Here is a 21,067-nt window from a genome sequence, read left to right as displayed (position 1 = left end):
CCCTCCCCCTCTCCCTCCCTCTCCCTCTCCTCCCTCTTTCCCTCCCCCTCTCCCTCTGCTCTGGGCACTGTGGGAACCATAAGGATCCACTACCATCTCTTGCCGACACTTACAATGGCCTTCTTCCCCTGACCCTTATGATGGCAGGAAAGCCTCAGCACCAACTAAATACACAGGAGAGGTGGGGATGCAGGATTTAAAGGGAACAGAGAAGAGCTGGTCCTGTGCCTGAGGGGTCAGCAGGAGGACATACCCTGCTTGGGAGGCCTGAATCAGCAACCGTCAGAGTTACAAGCAGTCTTGTGGGAAACAAGGAGATGGATGGCTAATCATAGGCAGCTCCTAGCTCATTCTAGGACCCGTTTTAGTCCTGAGCATAGACACATCCTGTGCAGAAGGAGTTCTACCTACCCTAGCAAAGGCTTCTCTGGGAAGCCAGATTCTTCTCCAGAGAGGCCACCAACAATCTAATCAGGCCATATCAGCCAGGGCCTGGGACTTACCAAGAGTGGGGAATCTTGAGACTATAAAGGACCTCTCAATGCACCTACCTTATCCAGGTGAGATGTCCCCAGTCAGCTTGAAGGATAGAGAATACCAGCACTTCTGGTCTAATGTCATGTGGAGCCTGCAGGAGAAATCTAAACCCATGTCAGGGTGATCTCTCTGATGTTGCCACTGCTTTTGAGACATCCCTGCTCCTTGTAAGTAATGAGTCCCCCATACTCCAGTTAGTCACCCCAGTAAATACTCATTGGTTCACCAAGTTGAACAAGGGTGGAGCCATTGCTTTTATCTGTCATGTTTTGTCTCTCCAGGAAGTCTGTCTCACAAGAGCCTCCCCTGAGTCAGGTCTAGAGATAGTGTCAATCGTCTAATGAAGGCCCCTCCCCTCCTGCCATAGCATACTGGTGAAAGATAACACATTAGCCAAGGAGGAAACATAACTGGATAAGTGCTGTGAAGAAAAGAAAGGTAGAGAGAAGGGAGGCTGGTGGCACAGAGGGTGCGATTATGAGCCAACCACCTTTGCCACACAGCCAATCAAATAGAATAGAATCAGATAGAATATCCCAGCTGGAATCCCCAGCTGTCTTCCAGCTGACCCTTCTGCGATCTCCATTTATAGGATGCTGAACCTTGGGGCCATGTCCCTCCATACCGGACACAGCACACAAGACAGACCAGAGAGGCAGCCCACGTCCTGATCCCCCACCTTGCCTGCCTTGGACTGTTTTTAACATATGAAATATGGAATATGTTTTTATTTCTCAAACCATACACCTAGGAATTGGGATGGGGAGGGTGGTGGGAGGTTTTAAGGCTATAAATGTTGAGAAATATATTGAAATGTTCCCCACCCATCACTAATCATGAACAGCATTTATTTCCAGTCCTAATTTGTGTATTCTTATTCCTTCGCAAGAATTCTATCGGGCAGAATCGCTGTAGGCCTGACCTCTACTTAGTAATTTCCTGCCTGCTCAGTGGTTATAAAACATTTTTCCACTGGGCATGGACGATTCAGAACAATCTTTGTCCCCACGTCCACAGTCCTACGTAACCTCTACATCGTAACAAATGTCAGGGTGATGCTTTCCCATCTCCCAGAAAGACTTTCCGTGGGCAGGTTTACTTCTGGCTTTGGGGGATCTGGATTAACCCTCAAGGATACCTGGGAGAAAGGTCTGAAAGCAAAGTGGCTGTTAAAGGCGGAGATGCCATTTTAGGCGTGTTTCCTTTCCCTTTTCTGGACACACAACTGAAAATTTTCAAAAGTCCCAATCAGCTTTTCAAATTCCTCCTCCCATGATACACACACACACACACACACACACACACACACACACACACACCACTCTGACTAGTAGTTCAGTGGACTCTGTTTTGAGCAAATCCGCTATGACCACCCAGTGACTAACCCATTTCTCTTCAGAACAAACCCATTGTGTCTTACAGCCGTTAGGAGGCTGTGACAGCATGCAAATCTGGCACAGACCGCGAGACTGCCCCCTAAGAACCTGTCTGTTCCTCCTGCCCCCTGTCCCCGCCTTCACCCCAACCCTACTAGCAACTTGGTAACTGACTGGGAAGAAAAGCATCCTGTCTTGGGGCCCCAAGCCGGAAGCCTCCCCAACCCGGTCCCGGGCAGGGGAAGGGGCGGGCACAGGCAGCAGCAGCTCAGAAGATGCACGCGGGGCTCCTGGGGCTCTCTGCCCTGCTGCAGGCGGCCGAGCAAAGCGCGCGTGAGTGAGGCGCAGCCCGCGAGTGCTCACCCCTCCAATACCCTACTCCAACCCAGTGTGCGGGGCACATCTACCACCGCTGTGCCTCCTCCTCCGGCAGGCAGGCAGGCAGGCAGCAAACACTGCGCTGGCGCACGCACAGTGGATCCCCCGTTCTAGCCTGCAGAGCACTCCCTGTGTGATCCCCTCACCATGCATGATTTCCTCCACCCAGTTAGACTTCCCTCCATGCATGGATCCTCCCCATACTCCAAACCCGGAGTCCTGAGTCCCTTCTCTCTCCTCCCGCTGGTGCTCTGCAAAGAGCTGCGTGAGGAGGCTACTTTGGAGCGCCAGCACTTGGTGAGGCGCCCCGAACACCCGGGCTCCGGGCTGAGGTGGCATGCGATCCAAGAGCTGGGAGAGGTGGAGGGGTGGGATCCCAAAGGGCACTGGTTACCCTTTCGAGATTGTGACACAGCAGAACCCTGGTTTGCTGAAGACAAGGGTCCGGTGGGTAGCGGAGATGAAGCAAGATGGCCATAGTTTTCGCGCCTTTCGAGTTTGAATTTGTAACCCTTTCAGTGCTGGCATAGAGTGCCTCCGCCCACTTCTGCCACTCTCCTACAAGGCCCGGTCCCTGGGGAAACTCCACCATCCGGATCCAACAAGGTTCCGCGTCCCTTCTTGGACATGGTATCTCTGAAATTTATCTCTGATTTACAGAATAATCCCTGCAGATTTCCGTCCCCGACACCCACTCAGAATCCCAAAGGGCACTAGTTTAGGCCCTGCAGAGACTAGAAAGTACACTGCTGCCCAAAGTGGCCTAGTCCCCTAGCTTTCTAACAGGAAAAGAATGAATGTTTAGCAGGAAGCTTGTCAGTGCACTGAACATAACCTGGGACTGAGAAAGGAATAGTGGCCATTCTCTTCCCATACCTACTGGGTTCCCGACTGTGCCTCCGAGCAGTGAGGTTTGTGGCTGCTGATCTACATTCCTTGGTAATTCTAGAAAACTCAGGACAATGGTAGTGTGAAACGGTCCCTGAGTACCCTCCACAATCCCCCTCAGTAATCAGTAATACCAACACAGCTTCTCGCTGACATCCGAGGTTATATAGCTGGAGCCTGGCCTGATGGCAATGAAGAGGTTGGGGGCGGATGAACATGGTGAGTTCTAGACCTAACTAGGCTGCAGAAAGAGTTTAAAGCTAGCCTGAGCAACTTAGCAGAATATTGTCTCGAAATAAACAGAAAAGTGGACTCGGGGATAGTAGAGGCCTTACCTAGCACAGGAACTGCCCTGAGTTCAATCCCTACAAACACAAAACAAAAGAAAATCCAAAGCCAGCCTCACACAGAACCAGCTATGACTAAAGTCCAGCACATGCAGCCCTGGTTGGCTGTAACCGTGTGGTGACTCCAGGTCACTCCGGGTTGTTGGATCCCCCAGGTACTTAGCACATATGCGGTGTAACCCCACAGACATACCACTACCATTGTGCCTGTCTTATTGCTAGCAGGCCCTGTGGGCTCCTTGCTAATGGTAAGGATGCTGTGCTGGTTATGTTGAGACCTGGGTTCCTTTGAGGTTTTGTTTTGTTTTGTTTTGTTTAATGATCTGTTGGACAGAACAGACGTAAGAAAGATCACAGTTCCTAGGGATAAGAGGCAGGGCATACTGAGTGGGGCCATATGGAAAGACTCAGTTGATCAGGAGCCAGAACCTCTGCTGGAACTTCATCAGACAAGACAGGCTGACCATGGTGAATGGATTTGGAGGACTTGTTTTCTATGGATACTTTTTTATGAGCTTTGGGCTACAGATAGGTCCCTAGTCACTTGGTCCTTGACCTTGGATAGACTAAGGCAGAGAAATAGCATTTCCTAGGGTACATGGCTCTAAAACAGAAGCTCTAAGTTGGATAGAGTGCATATCCCAGGCACATTCTTGGAAGAACACTGTGCTGTCTGTGGCAGAAAGGCTTCAGGCTGTCAGAGCACCGTAACATACAGAAGACACATGTATATGAAACATTGCCTAACTCTGTCATTTCAACACCCCTCATCTTGTCTTTACCCCAGGCCTCTGCTCCATAGTTTACTACTTTGCCACGGGTCGTCTCCTCTGGGGGTGGCTGGCCCTTTCTGTCCTCCTGCCCGGCTTCTTGGTCCAGGCCCTGAGCTTTCTGTGGTTCCGAGCAGATGGGCATCAGGGTCACTGGTGGCTGGCAGTACTGCATCTTCTGCAGCTTGGCGTCTGGAAGCGGTAAGAACGCCCACCTCCCTTCCCTCTGATGCAGTGGAAAAATTCCCCTATCCATACACACTCTGACCTTAAAGCCAGGGATCTTCAGGGCCACAGCCCTGTCTGACATTGGCATCCTAACACATACCTAGCGTCTGAGGCTCCTCTTCACTGTACCAATGACCTTTCGATGCTTTTTCTTGTCTTTAGCCAGATTCTACATCACTGCTGTTTCCACCCCTTAATGAACCTCTGGATCCACATAAATCAGCTTGCTTAAAGTGTTCCATCTGACAACTGCTACCTTGGTCCATGAAGGGGGCACAGACTTAATTGACCACAAGCTAGACAGTAAAGCCCACGTGATAACATTTGTTTTATGCATCTGTGGCAAGAAGAAGTGACCTGAGAGCCAGAGTCAGTGGTGGTTTGGTTTGGTTTGGTTTGGTTTGGTTTGGTTTGGTTTGTTCTTCTTTTCTTTGTATAAAAGGTTGCCAGGTATGGACCTGGTGTAGGTGGCTTCCCTGTGCCCACAGTGTCTCCAGAGGTGACAGGGTATTGCCACCTGGAGACAGGAAACTGTGCATTTGCAGACACAGCACACTCCCACTCCCAGCTGCCCCATAACCCTGGAGAGTTGAGAGGACTTTTCTAAAGGGGGAAGAAATAAGGAACCAGACAGGTGAAGCCGGCGACTCAAGTGCTTACTAAATCACAGATGGTCAAGGTTTGAAGGGCATCCAAGGAACCATTGCCAAGTGCTGCTGTCTGTCCTGGGCACTTACGTCTTCTTTCTCTACCCAGGTTGGACTTGGATCAGAGTAGAAAGTGCTTCCAGGGAAACATGAAGTGACTGCCTCTTCTTCATGTTCCCTTCCAGCAGACCCTTGTCACATAGATGCATCAAAAACACGTGTGTTACACCAGTTGATCCTAAGTTGGGCCTTCCTGTCTGAGGTCTGTGCTCTTGTAAAACAAGAGGGCTGGCACTGGCAGGGGGAGGAGTCGTCTCATAGAATTTGAGACTGCAGCCTTCTTGGAGCAGAACCTACTCTCTAAGCCCTCCTTTGCCTGGCCTTGTATAAAGGCAGAGGGCTCACTGGTTGATAGCTAGCTAGCTGCTGTATATGGTGAGACCTCAAAGACAATGGTGTATCAAACTAGTGAAATAGCTTCAACGTAAACAAGCATTTTATAGCTCAAAAGCAGAATTCAAAGTAGCCTTTAGAAAGAAGCATCCTTAACTATTCACAGGTAAATCTGTCTTCTCGGGCTCTGTAGAGACCCTGGGGACCTTATAAGCCTTCAGGGAAGTGGTGTCAAAGACTGGTCCAGATTATGATATTTGACAGTGAACCCCCTGTCCTCTCAATATCACTACTAAGTGATGGCACGGTTTCTGGTACCTATTTAGAAATTAATCTGGATAAATGAAAGACAAGTGCAATTCAAAAATTGGGAGAAAGAAAAAGCCATAAATAGCTAATTGAGAAAAAAAAATTCAGGTGATTAAAAACTAATGTATATAGCCTTTATTCCCATCCCTTAAGATAAAAAGTCAGGCAGATCTCTGTGAGGTAGAGGCCAACCTGTGCTACATAGTTAGCTCCAAGCCACTCAGGACTACATAATGAGACACATGTGCCTCAAAATTATTATTATTGTTGGTATAGTTATCAATTTATTATTTAATGTAAGTATATTTATTATTTATAATAATTTTATTTTATGTTTTATTTATTATATTATATATTTTATAATAATACAATAAATCAATGTAATAAATACATTATTAATATATAATTGTTGATGATAATAATGTGAGAGCTAGAGCCATGGCTCAGGGATAGAGAGCACAAACTATGTTAAGCTCCCAGAACCCACATAAGATGGCTTACGACTGCCTCTAACTACAGGTCCAGAGGATCTGGTGCCCTCTTTTGTCTTCCATAGGTGCACATATGTATGCGTGCACACACATACATACACATAGAGGCAGGCACACACATAAATAAAAATAAGTCTGCACTTTAAAATTAACGTATAATTTTTAAAAGAGAGGATTGAGGGAAAGTAAGTCTAGATTTCCAGGAAGAGATAACGTTGCACATCCGAAGAGAAACCCAGATTGTGCAGGTCGTAGAACTTAGAGCAGAGTCTTAGCTCTTAGCTTCCTGGCAGCCCAAGGAAGCCTATCTGACACCCCCTCCACAGTGTTTCAGAGACTGCTATGAGCCCAGCTACAGTCTGCCCCCTCAACAGAAAACACTGGAAGTTGAAAGTGATGAATTCCTTTCACGCTCTGAAAGTGTCTCTCACAAACAGAACCAGGCAATAAGCCATCCCTGCAGATCACCTTTGGTTTGGTTTGGTTTGGTTTGGTTGGTTTGGTTTGGTTTGGTTTGGTTTGGTTTGGTTTGGTTTGGTTTGGTTTTATTGCAGTTTGCCAAAGGCACCTGTAGGGGGAGCCAGAACAACTGTGTTTGTACAACCTCGACCTTTATCAAAATGAAACCCATTAACTGACTCCATAATGAAATGCAGACAATGAGCTAGCAACAGAAAAAAAATCAATAAAACGCAAACCCCCTTGAGGTGAAACCGCTTATAAAAAATGCAAGGGCTGAAGACATAAATGGATTCTGGTTTTAATTCCAAAGAACACAAACTATAATGTTAAGTCTACTGTTCAAGAGAACCTGGTGGTAGTTACAATTCATTTTACACCATGGCCATTCTTTTTTTCATCTGAGCCCTTTGTTTCCACTCTAACACAGCATGTACTTGTGCCTCTTTCTTTTTAAAGAGCCCACATATCTATTTAGAAATTCACCTGAACGGAGGGGAGACTCACAGCATGCATCTGAGCGTGGCAGCTTTTCTTTAGTGAAGAGAAAGTTGAGACAAACTTTAAGAGCCTATAAGGCCAGCTTGACACATAGGTGCAGGTTCAATGTTTTTAACGCAGGTAAAAGCTCTTGCCTGGTGGGTGGAGGGAGAGAGCCAACTCCCAAAAGCTGTCCTCTGACTGCCATTGCACACCAACAAGAGTGTACACACACACACACACACTCCATAAATAAATAAATAAATAAATAAATAAATAAATAAATAAGCAAGCAAATGAAGTACAGCTGTGCTCAAACCTTGCACTGCTGACTGTCTCAACGCTAACGACACATTAACGTTAATGTTAAAATGGCCAATGTTAATGTTTAAAACATGAGCAGAAGAATCACTTGCTCCCTAAGCTGTGAGCCCAGGAGAGACGATTCTAGTTGTGGTGGACCTGGGTGACGTTTTTCTTAGCCTGGTAAAATCTGAGAAGCATAATTCCAAAGACCTGTCCGGTATGGCGATTGTGCTTCCAGGCTTCCATGTAGATGTATGTTGTTTGTACTGCAGCTAAGACTCTTGGTCATCGCTGACAGGGGCTCACATGGAGTACACTGACGAGCTGCAGACACACCTAATTAAGTCTAGTGTCTGAGACGAACTTGGGAACAGCTGAAGGCAGCAGTGTCATCAGGAAGGGCCTGGAACAAAGGGGCAGGCAGACCAGGCCTTATAAAGATGGTAACAGGAACAGTTGGCACAATCAAAAACCCAGGATGGTTGGAAAGAGATGGGGGCCTGAGGCACAGCAGCATCCAGAAGAGAAATCTGGTGCCTTTCAGGACTTCAGAAACAAGCTTCTACAGCTCCCATCTTATTCCAGATCCCCAGGGAGCTCCCCTACCCCTATCCCACCCCTACCCCATCCTACTCCCCTAGCTCCCCACCCCCTGCAGCTGCCTTCTATCCTCAGCCTGAGTTCCTCTCTCTGCCTGACCACACAGCATTACAATGCCACTCCTGTTGCGGTAAATTTCCAATCTAAATATGCCCCGGCAATGAAAACACAACTCAATTAATATGAATGCAAGCCGTGCGCCTAGATTGGGCAGATTTACCACTACACTACCATCTTCCACATATAAGAGATCCCTTATAACTTGTGGTTTCTCCAGGCCTCTCGCTCGCTCTCTCTCCCCTCCTCCTTTCTCCCAAAACCCTCAGCTCTATCTTTCCCTCTTTCCCCACCCAACACCAGCTCTAACCTTTATTTATAAATTAAGGTGGGAAGCAGATTTACAGGAAATCACCTGAGTGCTGACTTATTCCTTGTTCAAAGCCACTTACAGGAGAAAAGAATTAACTTCAAATACAATTAGCCCCAGGGCTATCTGCAACACACTCATTCCCAGCCATGGGCCCCATTCCGACTCCACTGTCCTATCCCACTAATCTCTCATATGCCCTTTCCCAACTCAGCTTCACATCCACAGCTTCCCCGTTCTCTCCAGGATGCACTCACTGGCCACCTTGGCCTCTCCAATGAGGAGTCTGCTACACATACACACACACAGACTACTATTCTGATTCCCAGTTAAGTGGTTCCCAGATAGAACCACCCTGCCTCCTTGCTGTAGAGGGAGGATGTTGGTGGGTGAAAGTAAAACCTTACCCCTGTAGGCCCTCAAAGCCCACAGTGACCCTGGGGGCAGCTGGTGTGGTTATTCAGGCTCTTGTGAAGAGTGCCCCATACCACTTCCTAGTTGACTTTCACATGATGAGAGTATCAAAACAAAGTGCCTACTGTGTGCTTGTGGAAACATAGACGAGGGCATGCTCTGGTCTCTTTCTAAGTTTTGATTCTTGTTGCACACTGAAAAGGTCACCTCATTGTGCCTAAGCTAACGTGACCCTATGGCCCTGCCCAGCCCACAGGCCCCTGCTTTCTAGCTGTCCTTCTCACAACCCAGCAACCTCTTGTTCCCCATGTGCCATGTGTCTGCACTTGACTTTGAGAACACTCCATGCTTTTTCAAACTTGCTGCCCTTACCGCCAACCACTTCACTGCCTAACTCACTTTTTAGTGATATCATTTTCCTTGGGGTGACTAGTTCTGACTGGGAGAGGGGGGAAGGATTATCTACACCACCTCTAGCCACTTCCTATCCACTTGACCATGCCATTTGCATGGTCATGAATACTAATTTACAACCATTTGCCTCTGTCCATGAGTCCTGGTTTATAACCAAAAGCCCCAGATCCTTCCAAGGTGTGAGGGAAGGCTCCGCAGCTCCTCACATTCCTCATTTCTAAAAACAAAATTTGTATTCTCCCCTGTCAATCAAGCAGCTGCTGGCAGGTGTCTTTCTGTTACATGTTAGCATTGTCACAACCAAAAGCTTAAGCTTGAAGTCTCAGAGCCATCTATAAGCCCCTCTCCACCCTGCTCTCCATACTCCAACATTCCCTTCATTCATTCATTCCCTTCTATACCCAACACTTCTATCTCACTCAAACCTTCAGTACTTACTGCTTAAGTATAGTATAGTAAAGTAAGAAAGTACAGCTTTCTTCCAGTTGTTCATGTCTACTGTGCACACATACACCTATACATGCATATATATGTATATGTGTGTGTGTGTACACACATATATATATATTACTTGTATATGTATAATACATGTGTGGACATATGCACTGTAATATGCACTGCATGTGCACCTGTAGCTGTGTAAACCTACATATATATGCATATGCACTGAGTTTGCATATGCTGTACACAGGCATATGTTTGCACACTGCATATATATGTGTATGAGCATACATTTACACATGCATTCACTAATACACAACACAAATGCATATATTTATTTCCTATCTCAAACACAGCATACATAATTCTTTGAATTTCAGTTTTCCAGAGAAAAAAAGCCAACTTTCATGGGCTGAAACTGAGAACTTTAGTGTGCTTCAATAGGATCATATCACCCCTAGATTCCCCCATCTTGCCCCACCCATCTGGGTCTCTTGCCAGCCTCTGGTGAGGATCCTAGACCCATTTTCCCCAGCTGTTCCTAGAGGGTTCCAGGCTTAGGGTACTGGAAGTTCTACACTCTAAGGACAAAGGTGAGGGCTCCCTCATCTCTGTGCTCTAAAGAGATGATTACCCACAGTGCCTTGCAGTAGATCTCTATTAAAGGGGTTCATTCCCTTTCCACAAAGATCTGGGGTGAGGACACTGGTCAAGATTTCCTGCAAGCCTCATCAGGCCCAGCCTAGGTTCCTTAGCCCTGCAATAACTTCAGTCTTCCCACCCCTGGCCCTTCCAACCTTGGGGAAAATCGACTAGTGGCAGCCTGCTGAACACTTGAAATACGAAGCTTGGACTCAGAGCTTAGCAACAGCCTAACTGGTGACCCCAGAGCACACTGTAGGCACAGATAAGCATTCTTAAAAATGTCTCATATCTCCATAGGAAAGGTTGGTGTGGAAGCCAGAGTAGCCAGCTTCGTGGTCCATGTCATAATGTCTTTGCTTTCTGTAGGCACTGGGACTCTGTGGCAACAGCTCTGTGGAAGGGAAAGGAGGCTCCCAGCTGGGGACAGCTGCACCTGCAGGAGGCTGACCTGTCAGCCCTACGGCTCCTGGAGGCTCTGCTGCAGACAGGGCCCCACCTGCTGCTTCAGGCTTACGTGTTCCTAGCCTCTGACTTCACAGACATTGTGCCAGGTAGGTGCCTTTCACCATGATCTCATACCATCTGCTTCCAATAACAGGAACATGTCCGGAACATGTGCCAGACCTCGTAGGACCTGGTGTCCTCTCAAGATTTCTCCTATTTGGGAGATTTAGGGAAAATCCATTTCTCACTGACCCAAATGATGGTTACAGCTGGCTTTTGCTGGGATCATGAGTTCAGAGAGAGCTGGTTTCTTGGGCATAAAGTATCTAAAGTCAATCATAAGACAGAAATTGGGCAGAGCAGAGATAACCTTGAAAACTACCTTGGGAAGCCCACATGTCCATCTCTCTTGGGTCTACTCCTATTGCAGCAGACCTGACACCTGAAAGCCCCACAGAAAGCATAGCTCAGTCTCCTGAAGATAATGTCCCCAGCTCCCATTCCAGCCGGGATGCCCCATTACTTCCTCTCCTCTTCCTCCCTCCTCCTTCCCCCTCTCCTTCCTCTCCTCCTTCCCTCTTTCCTTTGTTTTATTGTTTCCTTGATTTGGTTCGGTTGTCAAGACAGGGTCTCTCTGTGCAACTGGCTATCTTGGAACTCATTATGTAGATGAGTCTGGCCTTGAACTCAAAGAGATCCTCCTGCCTCTGCCTCCTGAGTGCTGGGATTAAAAGTGTGCACGGCCATGCCCAGCTCCTCTCCCCTCTAAGTATCCAAACTTACACCAGAAGATCTAAGTGTTTAGCTGTGGTTGCGTACTCTACCATTCTTTCATCAAACTTCTTCATGTGGGGAATACATACTTGTAATAAACTGTGTCCAGGGGTCCTGTAGGACATCCATTTAATCATAGTTTAGACCTAGGCCTTCGAAGCTCAAGGGCTGGGACATTTTAAACGGGCATCCAGAGAGAGGAAGAGCATCTAGGGCCCTAGGCAGACATTTCCAGCCTCCCTCATTTCCATGGAAACATATGTTCTTACACTGTTGTTAAGTTACCCACCACCAAGGGAATCGGTCCATGGTACATTGCCACTGGGCTAGTTTTTGATTAAGAAGTTGGATGCTCTCAGAAAGGGATGGGGAGTGGGGTGCATCTGTGTGTGTGCTTCAGAGCCTGTAGTGAGCTCTGTCTATTCAATCTTCTAGGAATCAGTGCCCTATTCTCCTGGTCTTCACTGTCCTGGGCTCTAGTGTCATACAACCGTTTCCTGGGCATCATGAAGCCAGGTCACCATACCATGCTATGGGCTGCTCTCTTGTGCCAGCAGCTCTGGAGGATGGGCATGCTGGGTGCTCGTGTGCTAAGCCTGGTTCTGTTCTGCAGAGTTTACCATGTTTGGGTTTTGGTGGTTGGAGGTAAGTGGGGCTTCCACTCTATTCATAAAGCCTTAACAGTAACTATACATGGTCCTCTGTCCCAGATCTATTGCTGGTTGGGTTTGGCAGAGAGTTTTACGGAGATGGTAGAAAAGCAGGTCTCTGTGTTTCCAAGAGAGTTCAGCAGGCTGGATGTACAGATGTGGCCCCTCTCTTTAGCACAGTAACCTGGACTCACCTTTGTTGTTTTTCTTTTTTTCTTTTTTTTTTTTTTTCAAGACAGGGTTTCTCTGTGTAGCCCTGGCCGACCTGGAACTCACTCTGTAGACCAGGCTGGCCTTGAACTGGACTCACCTTTGTAATGACAGTTCCAAGAAAGAGGAAGTAGAAATGTCCAGTCCTCTTAAACCTAGAACAGCCACAGCATGGCTTCTGCTACGCTCTGTTAGTCTAACCATTCTTGGCAGCCCTAACCCATGAACATAGAGGTCCAGAGTCTAATTCCCATGAGTGTGCATCCAACGCAAGGGGTTGTAGTGAATGCTGGCCCTTTGGATATACCACCACAGAAATGTCAGCTAAAGCTGGACCCACAGTCCTCAGAAGATTATTGTAGATCACAAGCCCTTCCCATAGAAAGTTGATGCTCATACAGGAAAGGGCGTGGATCTCACTGCCCTGGCTGCACAGAGAGAGGTCCAGGTTCCAGCTGATCCAGTGCAAAACTGTGAAGTATATCTGATGCTGTTCAGAACCTCCATAAGCACCCCATTTGCTTTGGTTATGGAGCACTGTCTTTGCTTCACACAGGAAAGCTCTCCTGAACCCCAGCCTTCTCAGAGCCAGCGGCTCAGATATGAATGTGATGACCAAGAGTCTGTCTAGCCCTTCAGACTCCTGAATGGGGCCTGTGTGTCCTTGCCAAGGACAGCAGTGTCCTCTGGTCATCAGTGAATACACTCTGCAAGAAGGAACAGTGTACTCTTGTTTTAAAAGAACCAAGAACACTGAGAAATAGCTGGCCCATGGACCAAGAGCAAACATTTAATACAATTATTGGCAGAAAAGAACATTATTTTGGGGGGAGAAAAAAAAAGCTTGTGTTTTTACAGAGAAATTAACGACATTTTATTAGGCATTTTAAAATTCAACTTGTGATCCAGAATGAGGCTATTCATCTTAAAATATAAGACTAAAACTTGTAACTGGTCCACACAGAGTTCTCTTTGGGTCTGGAGGGTTGGGGTTTGTAGATGAACAGTGTAAAAAGGGTAGAGAGTTTTATAACTGCTTCCTTAAGTGCTTGCTGGAAACAGAAGAGTATCCATCCATACGCAGGGTCTTATGGGTGACACAGAAGCCAGTCTGTTCTCTTAGCTCCAAACTAGGTTAAAAGCCCCCTGTGAGGCTCAGAGAGATAAGACTTGCAAAGACGGAATGAGTGGTTTGTCTGTGCCCCTTGGTTCTCCTCTTGATTCTCACCTCTTCCCATCTCCTCACTGAACACTGAATTCTATCCCTTCCTCCCTCCAGGTGCTCACTGGCTAGTGATGACCTTCTGGCTCGTAGCCCAGCAGAGCGACATTGTAGAGAGCACCTGCCACTGGAGGCTGTTCAATCTGCTGGTGGGGGCCGTGTTCATCCTCTGCTACATCAATTTCTGGGACAGCCCTTCCAGAAGCAGGGTGGCCAGCTTCTACTTGGCAAGTGGCAATGGTGGTTTTCTTTAAGCTTGGCTTTCACATTGCCGGCTGCATGTTTGATGGGGAGGTGCACATATGGGAGTGTGTGCCTGAACATCTATTAAAGAAGGGATATTAGGCACTGGGGAATCAGCTCAGTGGGTAAGAGAACTTACTAGGCATGCATGAAGATCTGAGTTCAAATCCCTGGCAACTAAATGCATTTGACCTCAGCCCTAGGGGCAGACGCAGGCAGATCCCAAGACCTTACTAGCCAGCCTTGCCAAAATGTCGAGCTTCCAGTTTTGTGAAAGACCCTGCCTCAGGCAATAAGGGAGAGGGATAATGGAAAGCACTGGATCTTCTACATGTCTACACACTGTGTGTACATGCCCTGCATGCAACACACACACACACACACACACACACAGGAATAGCCTAACATAAGGAGAAGTTATAAACAGTGATGACACAGGTTGAAAATAGCCTAACAATTATCAGGAGCTTCAGGTGCAGCCAACTCCACAGACATCATTAGCAGATGCACTTAGGGACTTTTCCAAAGTGGAGAGTCCCAGGCCCTTCCCCTGAGACAACTTCAGGCGGCATTGCTGGCCCACCTTTAACAATTGCAATGCATGGCCTCACCTTCTTTTTTTTTTTTTTTTTTTTTGAGGTGGTTACAGCTCTGGAAAGTGTGGCTTCACCCATTCACCCATGAGGGGTTGGTTCATCTCAGCATACACACAACCTAAGAAGTACGTTAGAAATGAACTCAAGGCCAGCATGTAGCTCTTGGTAGCTACAGATATACAAAGGAATGCACCCATTGCTGTCAAGAGTCCCAGAGAAATAGAGAGCCTCTGAGGCCAAGACTCCACCTTAAAAGAGGCTTGGAGGCATCTCAGGCAAAGCTACAGTAGTAGCATAGGAACCACAGAGCACTAGGGGGTCAATGTGGTGCTGCCAGGGAGACAAAGGCAGAGACTAGTGTAAGGAGAGGTAACGTCTGGTCTGTAGCGATACAACTGAACTCTGATTTATACCGAGGTGATGGGAAAGTTTAGAAGGGAAAGGAGAGAGCAGGGTGAGGGAAGTATGAGGGTTGAGTCATAGAAATGGAGATGTGTAGAAATGGAGGGAGGGGGCTGGTGAGATGGCTCAGTGGGTAAGAGCACCCAACTGCTCTTCCGAAGGTCCGGAGTTCAAATCCCAGCAACCACATGGTGGCTCACAACCATCCGTAACGAGATCTGACTCCCTCTTCTGGAGTTTCTGAAGACAGCTACAGTGTACTTACATATAATAAATAAAATAAATCTTTAAAAAAAAAATGGAGGGAGGGAGGGTAGTTGATTGACTGTCTCATCTGGTGTGTTAACTGGAGTTGTCCAGAGCAGGAACAGATGGCGGGTATCTCTATGAGTGGCAGGAGACATGGGTCTCTTGAGTTAAAGAGTAAGTGCTCGCAAGCTGGGAGAATGACCTCCTTGAATGTTTGTATTTCAAAGCGATGTTCTCAGGTCCTTGAGGTGGGTCGTTGTGAGGGTGGGGAAGGAGATGGATAAGAACAGTGAGGGCCCTAGTTATCTCTCATCGTGTTTCCACCTGGCAGCTGTGATTCCTCGGGCAGGAAGTTCAAGGGGCTGACATTTCACCCCAGGAATGTAGCCTTGGGCTGTTAGATCAGTGCCAGATCTGCCAGCCATCTTAGTGTGGGCTGCATAGACACACTTGTGCCAAAGCTCAGTCTATTGTCCTGTGTCTGTGACTCTGGGGATGTTCCCATGAATGACATCAGCAAGCCTTCCTGGGTAGAAACATTCCCCCTGGAGCCTTGCTTCTGCTCGGTGGAGACTCTTTGGTTTGTGAACCCCAGCAGGTACCAGGGACAGGAGGGAAGAGGTGCAGATAGCAGGCCCCCAGGTATGGTGACTCTCTCTTGTCCCCACAGGTTATGCTGCTGGAGAACTCCATACTCTTACTACTGGCAACTGACTTCCTGCAGGGAGCACCAGGGACCAGCCTGTGGACTGTGGTGGGGGTCTTGTTTGGATTTCTGATTGGTAAGACCTACTGAGCCTCCTTAGCCACACTTCCTTTCCAACTTGTATTTGTATTTTATGTTTATTGTTTTTATTTTCAAGTGTGTGCACATATGGTATAATATACGTATGTATGGTATATATGCATGGATGTGCATATATTGGTATGTGTAGGGATGCTCATGTGTGGTGTGTATGTAGATGCCCTTGCATGTGGAGGCCTGCAGCTGATGTCAGATGTCTTCCTTAACCACTTTCCACTTAATGAGTCAGGGGTTCTCACTGAACCCACAGCTCACTAATCCCTGATCGTCTTGCATATAAGAACAACAATTGTTTTGTTGTTGGTTTTTTGTTTGTTTGTTTGTTTGTTTGTTTTTTCCTTATTTAGGAGCCTAGTACTGGCTGTTGCTAGGTAACTGTTGGGCGGAGTCTAGAGGAAATGCTAACAGGACGTGGAACAGGTTAGGGGCAGTGGGCAGGGGATGGGACCCATGCTGCAGGTAAGTGCCCTAAGACTCTGAGCTTAGCTTTGTAGACCTGACTAGACTGATGGGGGCCTCAAAGAAAGGTAGGAGCAGCCACGTCTTTCCAAAATGCTGCCCATACATTGAGTGGCCGATTTCTAAGCAGCATGCTTGCAAGTGAATGGCCAGTCAAACAGCGAGGTGTCCAGGCAAGAGCTATTCCGCCACCTACAAAGTGGCCTCTGTCTAGTCATCTTCCTGCAGAGAGGGGATCCATTGGGATATGATGTGACAGTCCTCACAGCTGAGAGACCTAACCACTTCGTTCACAGGTGGTATGACCCAGTCCAGTAAACAGGATAGGAGGAAGTAAAACTGCCCTGTCATCTTAGAAAGGGCTGGGCTGTGTCATGCTGCTCCATTGCCCAACAGCAGGTGGCACTGGACACATCTCTGACTTTCTTTGGTCCCCTGGGAATCTCCAGCAGGAAAGGGAGAGTATGTCAAAAGACAGAACAGGAACAACCAAACTGTGAGTCAGTCCTTAAACTCGGGCATTATAGGAAATTATATTTAATACATGTTTAAAGTCATATCATCATATGTTATTGACAGACATGATGGTTTGTTTCTATAACTCCAGTGCTTAGGAGGCAGAGGCAAGAGCATTGTTGTGAGTTCTAAGCCATCATGGCCTACATAGTAAGTTTGTGGCAAGCCTGGGCTAAGAAGAAAAACCCTATTTAAAAAAAAAAAAAGTCCAGAAACAGATCATGGGTAGAGAGAGTGCTTGTTTAGCATTCAAGAAGCCCCAGGTTTCATGCCCAACACTATTATAAATGAACCGTACAAGCAGTGCTATCCAAACACTTAGCTGAGACAGGAGGATTGACTCAGGTTTGAGACCAGCCTGGGCTATGGATCAAGGCTTCATCTCAAAAAAACAAGGACTTTTTAAAGAAAATTAATAGAAGCTGGAGAGGTGTCTCAGTGGTTAAGAACACTGGCTACTCTTCCAGAGGACCTGGGTCTTCCGGTGATGGCTTACACTGGTCTGTAATTCCTGCTCCAGGGAATTTGATGGCCTCTTCAGAGCACCAAGCAGACCTGTGGTACACCGATATACATGCAGGCAAAACACACATACACATAAAGTAATATTTTTTTAAAAGAACTATAGTATCAAGAACACAGACTTGAGATAGTTCTTGCCCAAATCCGGGCTCCCCGTTTCCTTCTTTCACTGGACAAACGTGTATTGAGTGCCTACTACACAGCAGCCTGGAGCTACAGCCAAGAATCCAGCAGGTGGCAGGATCCTACAGCAAATCAGCACACCCGGTGCCTCTGGCCATGGCAGATCCCGCTGCCTAACTGGTGCCCGGGGTGCACAGGGTAGTGTAGGGTAGCATCCTCTGGCTTGCTGTTCTTTCCTGACCTTGCTGGGATTTGTTTGCCAAAGATGAGTGACTGCATATTGCTTGGGCTCAGTGAGAATCCAAGGCATAGAAGCTAGTATGTGAGCTATGTTCAATGCAGACAGGACTGCTGGTCCTTGTCCCCACTTCTGATTTTACCACAAACCAGTGCCCTGCCCAGGGTCTGCTCTTGTCCCCAGAGTCACTAAGGGTCTGGGGGCACTGTCCTTTGGGCTCTTCCTAGGGTCTGTCATGCTGCCATCTCCTGGTGCCTTCAGCCCCCGTCCTCACACTTAGTTCCCATCTTCTACTCGCCTAATGAACACCCCTGAACACAGGCACTTTCTCCAGTGCAACAGGAAACTGGAAACAACGTGGGTGGCTTACTGGAATGCTCTGGTAAAGAGATTATTGCAGCAGTCAACACTTCTGATCGACACAAATGAAACTGACAACAATGTGATTAAGCTGTTTGTGCACAGAGGAAGTGCTGTTGTTGTTGTTCATGGAAATGCCCCGACAAGGCTCTGAGGAGCATGAGTGACCTCTGCTTCGGGCTCTTGTTTTTGAGGTCGCTTTCTTACCTCCTGCCTGCCCCGGCTTTGGCATCTTTCCACACTGTGCTGGTGGTGGGATTCTGAAAGATTTTGGAAGATCTCTACCATGCCTCTGGTGCTCACTCGCATGCATGCACAAATCTGCAAGTGACGCCAAGCGGTCAATGGAAGATGCCCTCCAGGAAGATAGCTGAGAAACTCAAAAGGAGCGAAGCCATGGTGTACAGTTTCAAAACATTCGTAGCTGGTAGATGCTGGGCCCTCTTTAAAATCTTGACCCCTTGATAGGGTCAGTTCTGAAGTCTCAGAACCTTGTTGTTGGTCAACATTATATTGTTCCATTCAAAGTAGCCACTGAACCTGTCACTCGCAGCAGGATGTGGGGTGTCCTAGAACATAACTTCATGCTATCCCTTTTGTGGTCTTTGTTGTCTTGTTTCAGGGTGTGCATCGTTGGTTGTTTATTACAGCTTACTACACCCTAAGTCCTCAGACATCCAGCAGAGCTTCATGAGGAAATGCTGTGGCCCCATCGAGGATAACAAAGCTGAATCAGAACCTTCTCCCAGGGCCATGGTTCCCACAGGGGAGACGCCAGACAGCTCAAGCTGGTGCCAAGAGGAAAGCTATGAGCTAACAAGCCTAGATAAGGCCCCCAGCCCAGAGCAGAACACTGCGGAGGTGGGGCTCGGGGAGCAGAGATCTGGGGAGTCCTCTTTCTTCAACCACCACCACTGGCTGTTGCTGAAACTTGCTCTCAAGACAGGAAGTGTATCTAAGATCAACGCAGCCCTCGGAGGTGACAGCCCTGGCTGCTCCTGTGTCCCTGTGCTGGGGTCGAGTCAACACTGTGATCTGCAGAGGAAACCCCTGTTTTCCCATCAAGACCTCCCATCCTCTCCCTGTGACCCTTTGACCTTGGAGAAAGGGTCTGAGTACGTAGGGGCTCCGAAAGCAGAGATGGAGTCATTGGAAACTTCAAGCTATCTCTCCTTTGCCAGCGAGCTTGAGGACAATGCAACAACCCAGAAACCACCAGCTACCCAGGAGGACAGTCCAAAGCTGGCTGGTTCCAAGGCTGACCTTACAGCTCAGGGGAAGGAGACAGATGGTCCCCTGCAGGGGAAGGAAGGACAGGAGAGCACAACACTGTATTTCAGTGCCGCCATGGACAGAACCACATCCCACCAAAGAGGCAGCCCAGTAGTTCTGCGGATATCCCACTCAGGGACTCTGGTAGAGAGCGGATCTGGGCAGCCTGCACTACCTCAGGCAGTCACTAAGCCCTTTCCTGTTACCGTGGCCGATATTAGTCCCATTCCAGGTAGAAACTTCTGCCCCAGTGCAGGGCTCCCTGGAAGAGCCCCAGATAGTTCAGAGTGTGAGGCGTGGAAGGACGCGGCAGGGGACCCGAGTATGCAGAGCGCATTGCCGAAGATGAGGCTGAAGGCAGCTGAAGAGCCCTGCTTCACATCTACCCCTAAGTCGGAGTCCATCCAAAGGGACTACAGCTGCAGGGACAGGGTGAGACAGGAGATGAGCTTTTTCATCTGACCCTAGCCGTGGTGGAATAAGACAGCAGGTCAATACATCAGACTGGCCGCTCAGCATCATGGGAAGAGAAATCCCACACGCGATGCCTGTGTTCTTCTACTTCTGGCCTCAATCTACATACCTGAAAAGATGAAGGGACAGGATTGGATGATGTCTAACCCCACTCCCCCGTACGCATCACACATGGCACATGATGCACAGCAAAACTCACAGGCAGTGGGGAGAAGCGAAGGGGCCTCCGGGTCCCTTTCCGAGCTGCTTGAACCCTACCTAGTGTGTCTCTTCGCAGCTTCCAAAAAATGCAAAGGAAAGAGTCCAGTTGCATCCTGGGTCCTTTATAATTAACCGTTCCTCACATTGGATGGATATTAATCACTTTAAAAAAATTGTCTCCAAGGTCCCTTGAGGCAACCCATATAGCTGTCTGCAACCATTGTATACCAAAGCCCCACGGGGAAAGGGACTTGGCCAGCTTAATCAAATGCACTATTAATCACCTTTTTAAAAACTGCTTTTGGGACTGAAGAGATGGCCCCGCAGTTAAGATCCTGCTCCTCCGGAGGACCCAGGTTCAATTAATTCCCAGTATTTCTTTGGTAACTCATGACTACCTGTAACTTCAGTGCCGGGGAGACAACAGTCATCTCCTGGCCTCTGTGCACACGGCACACCCGTGATTCATAGTCATCTAGGCAGGCAAAATATCCCTACACCTAATAATTTTAAAAATAAAATTGTGTTTCCCAGATGCATTAGTGTTAGTATCTAATTATTAGAGAACACAAACTCTTTCCGAATGTAGATGGAAACTCTATGTTCAGAGTCAGCCTGACTGAAAATGTGGGCAACATTTTGAGTTCAGATCCCTTTGGCAGGACCAAAGCAACACGTAGGGACAGAGGTTGGTTGGTTGGTTGGTTGGTTGGTTGGTTGGTTCAGTTTGGTTGTTTTATGATGGAATCTCCATCTTCTCCCTCTGCCATCTAGATATCCTTCCTGCAAACCAACCAGAGGCTCTTCGTCAGCTTTA

General features: G+C 47.8%; 1 protein-coding gene and 1 pseudogene across 3 annotated transcripts; one reads left to right on the top strand and one right to left on the bottom strand.

Moving 5' to 3' along the window:
* Window positions 1-2,146: 2,146 nt before the first annotated feature.
* On the top strand, window positions 2,147-20,785 carry Xkr5 (XK related 5). Of its 3 annotated transcripts, none has more exons than XM_021170717.1 (7): window positions 2,147-2,588; window positions 4,314-4,497; window positions 10,857-11,041; window positions 12,144-12,353; window positions 13,848-14,017; window positions 15,951-16,062; window positions 18,926-20,785. In XM_021170717.1, the coding sequence occupies exons 4-7, from the start codon at window positions 12,215-12,217 to the stop codon at window positions 20,035-20,037; spliced, it is 1,533 nt and encodes a 510-aa protein (XP_021026376.1). In that variant the 5' UTR covers window positions 2,147-2,588; window positions 4,314-4,497; window positions 10,857-11,041; window positions 12,144-12,214; the 3' UTR covers window positions 20,038-20,785. The 3 variants fall into 3 exon arrangements, with proteins under 3 accessions (XP_021026376.1, XP_021026374.1, XP_021026375.1); XM_021170715.1 differs by having other exon boundaries at window positions 2,153-2,246; XM_021170716.1 differs by having other exon boundaries at window positions 2,251-3,398.
* On the bottom strand, window positions 20,422-20,524 carry LOC115031785 (annotated as a pseudogene).
* Window positions 20,786-21,067: the final 282 nt, after the last annotated feature.

This window comes from Mus caroli, chromosome 8 (genome assembly GCF_900094665.2).
Source record: "Mus caroli chromosome 8, CAROLI_EIJ_v1.1, whole genome shotgun sequence".
In the NCBI taxonomy this organism is placed as follows: Eukaryota; Metazoa; Chordata; class Mammalia; order Rodentia; family Muridae; genus Mus; species Mus caroli.
This window is presented reverse-complemented; position numbering and strand designations above follow the sequence as displayed.

Coding starts and splice junctions, on each gene's coding strand:
- Xkr5 (XM_021170715.1), top strand. CDS start 2,189: ATGCACGCGGGGCTCCTGGGGCTCTCTGCCCTGCTGCAGGCGGCCGAG. Junction 11,042..12,143: donor CTTCACAGACATTGTGCCAG/GTAGGTGCCTTT, acceptor TCAATCTTCTAG/GAATCAGTGCCCTATTCTCC. Junction 14,018..15,950: donor GGGTGGCCAGCTTCTACTTG/GCAAGTGGCAAT, acceptor TTGTCCCCACAG/GTTATGCTGCTGGAGAACTC.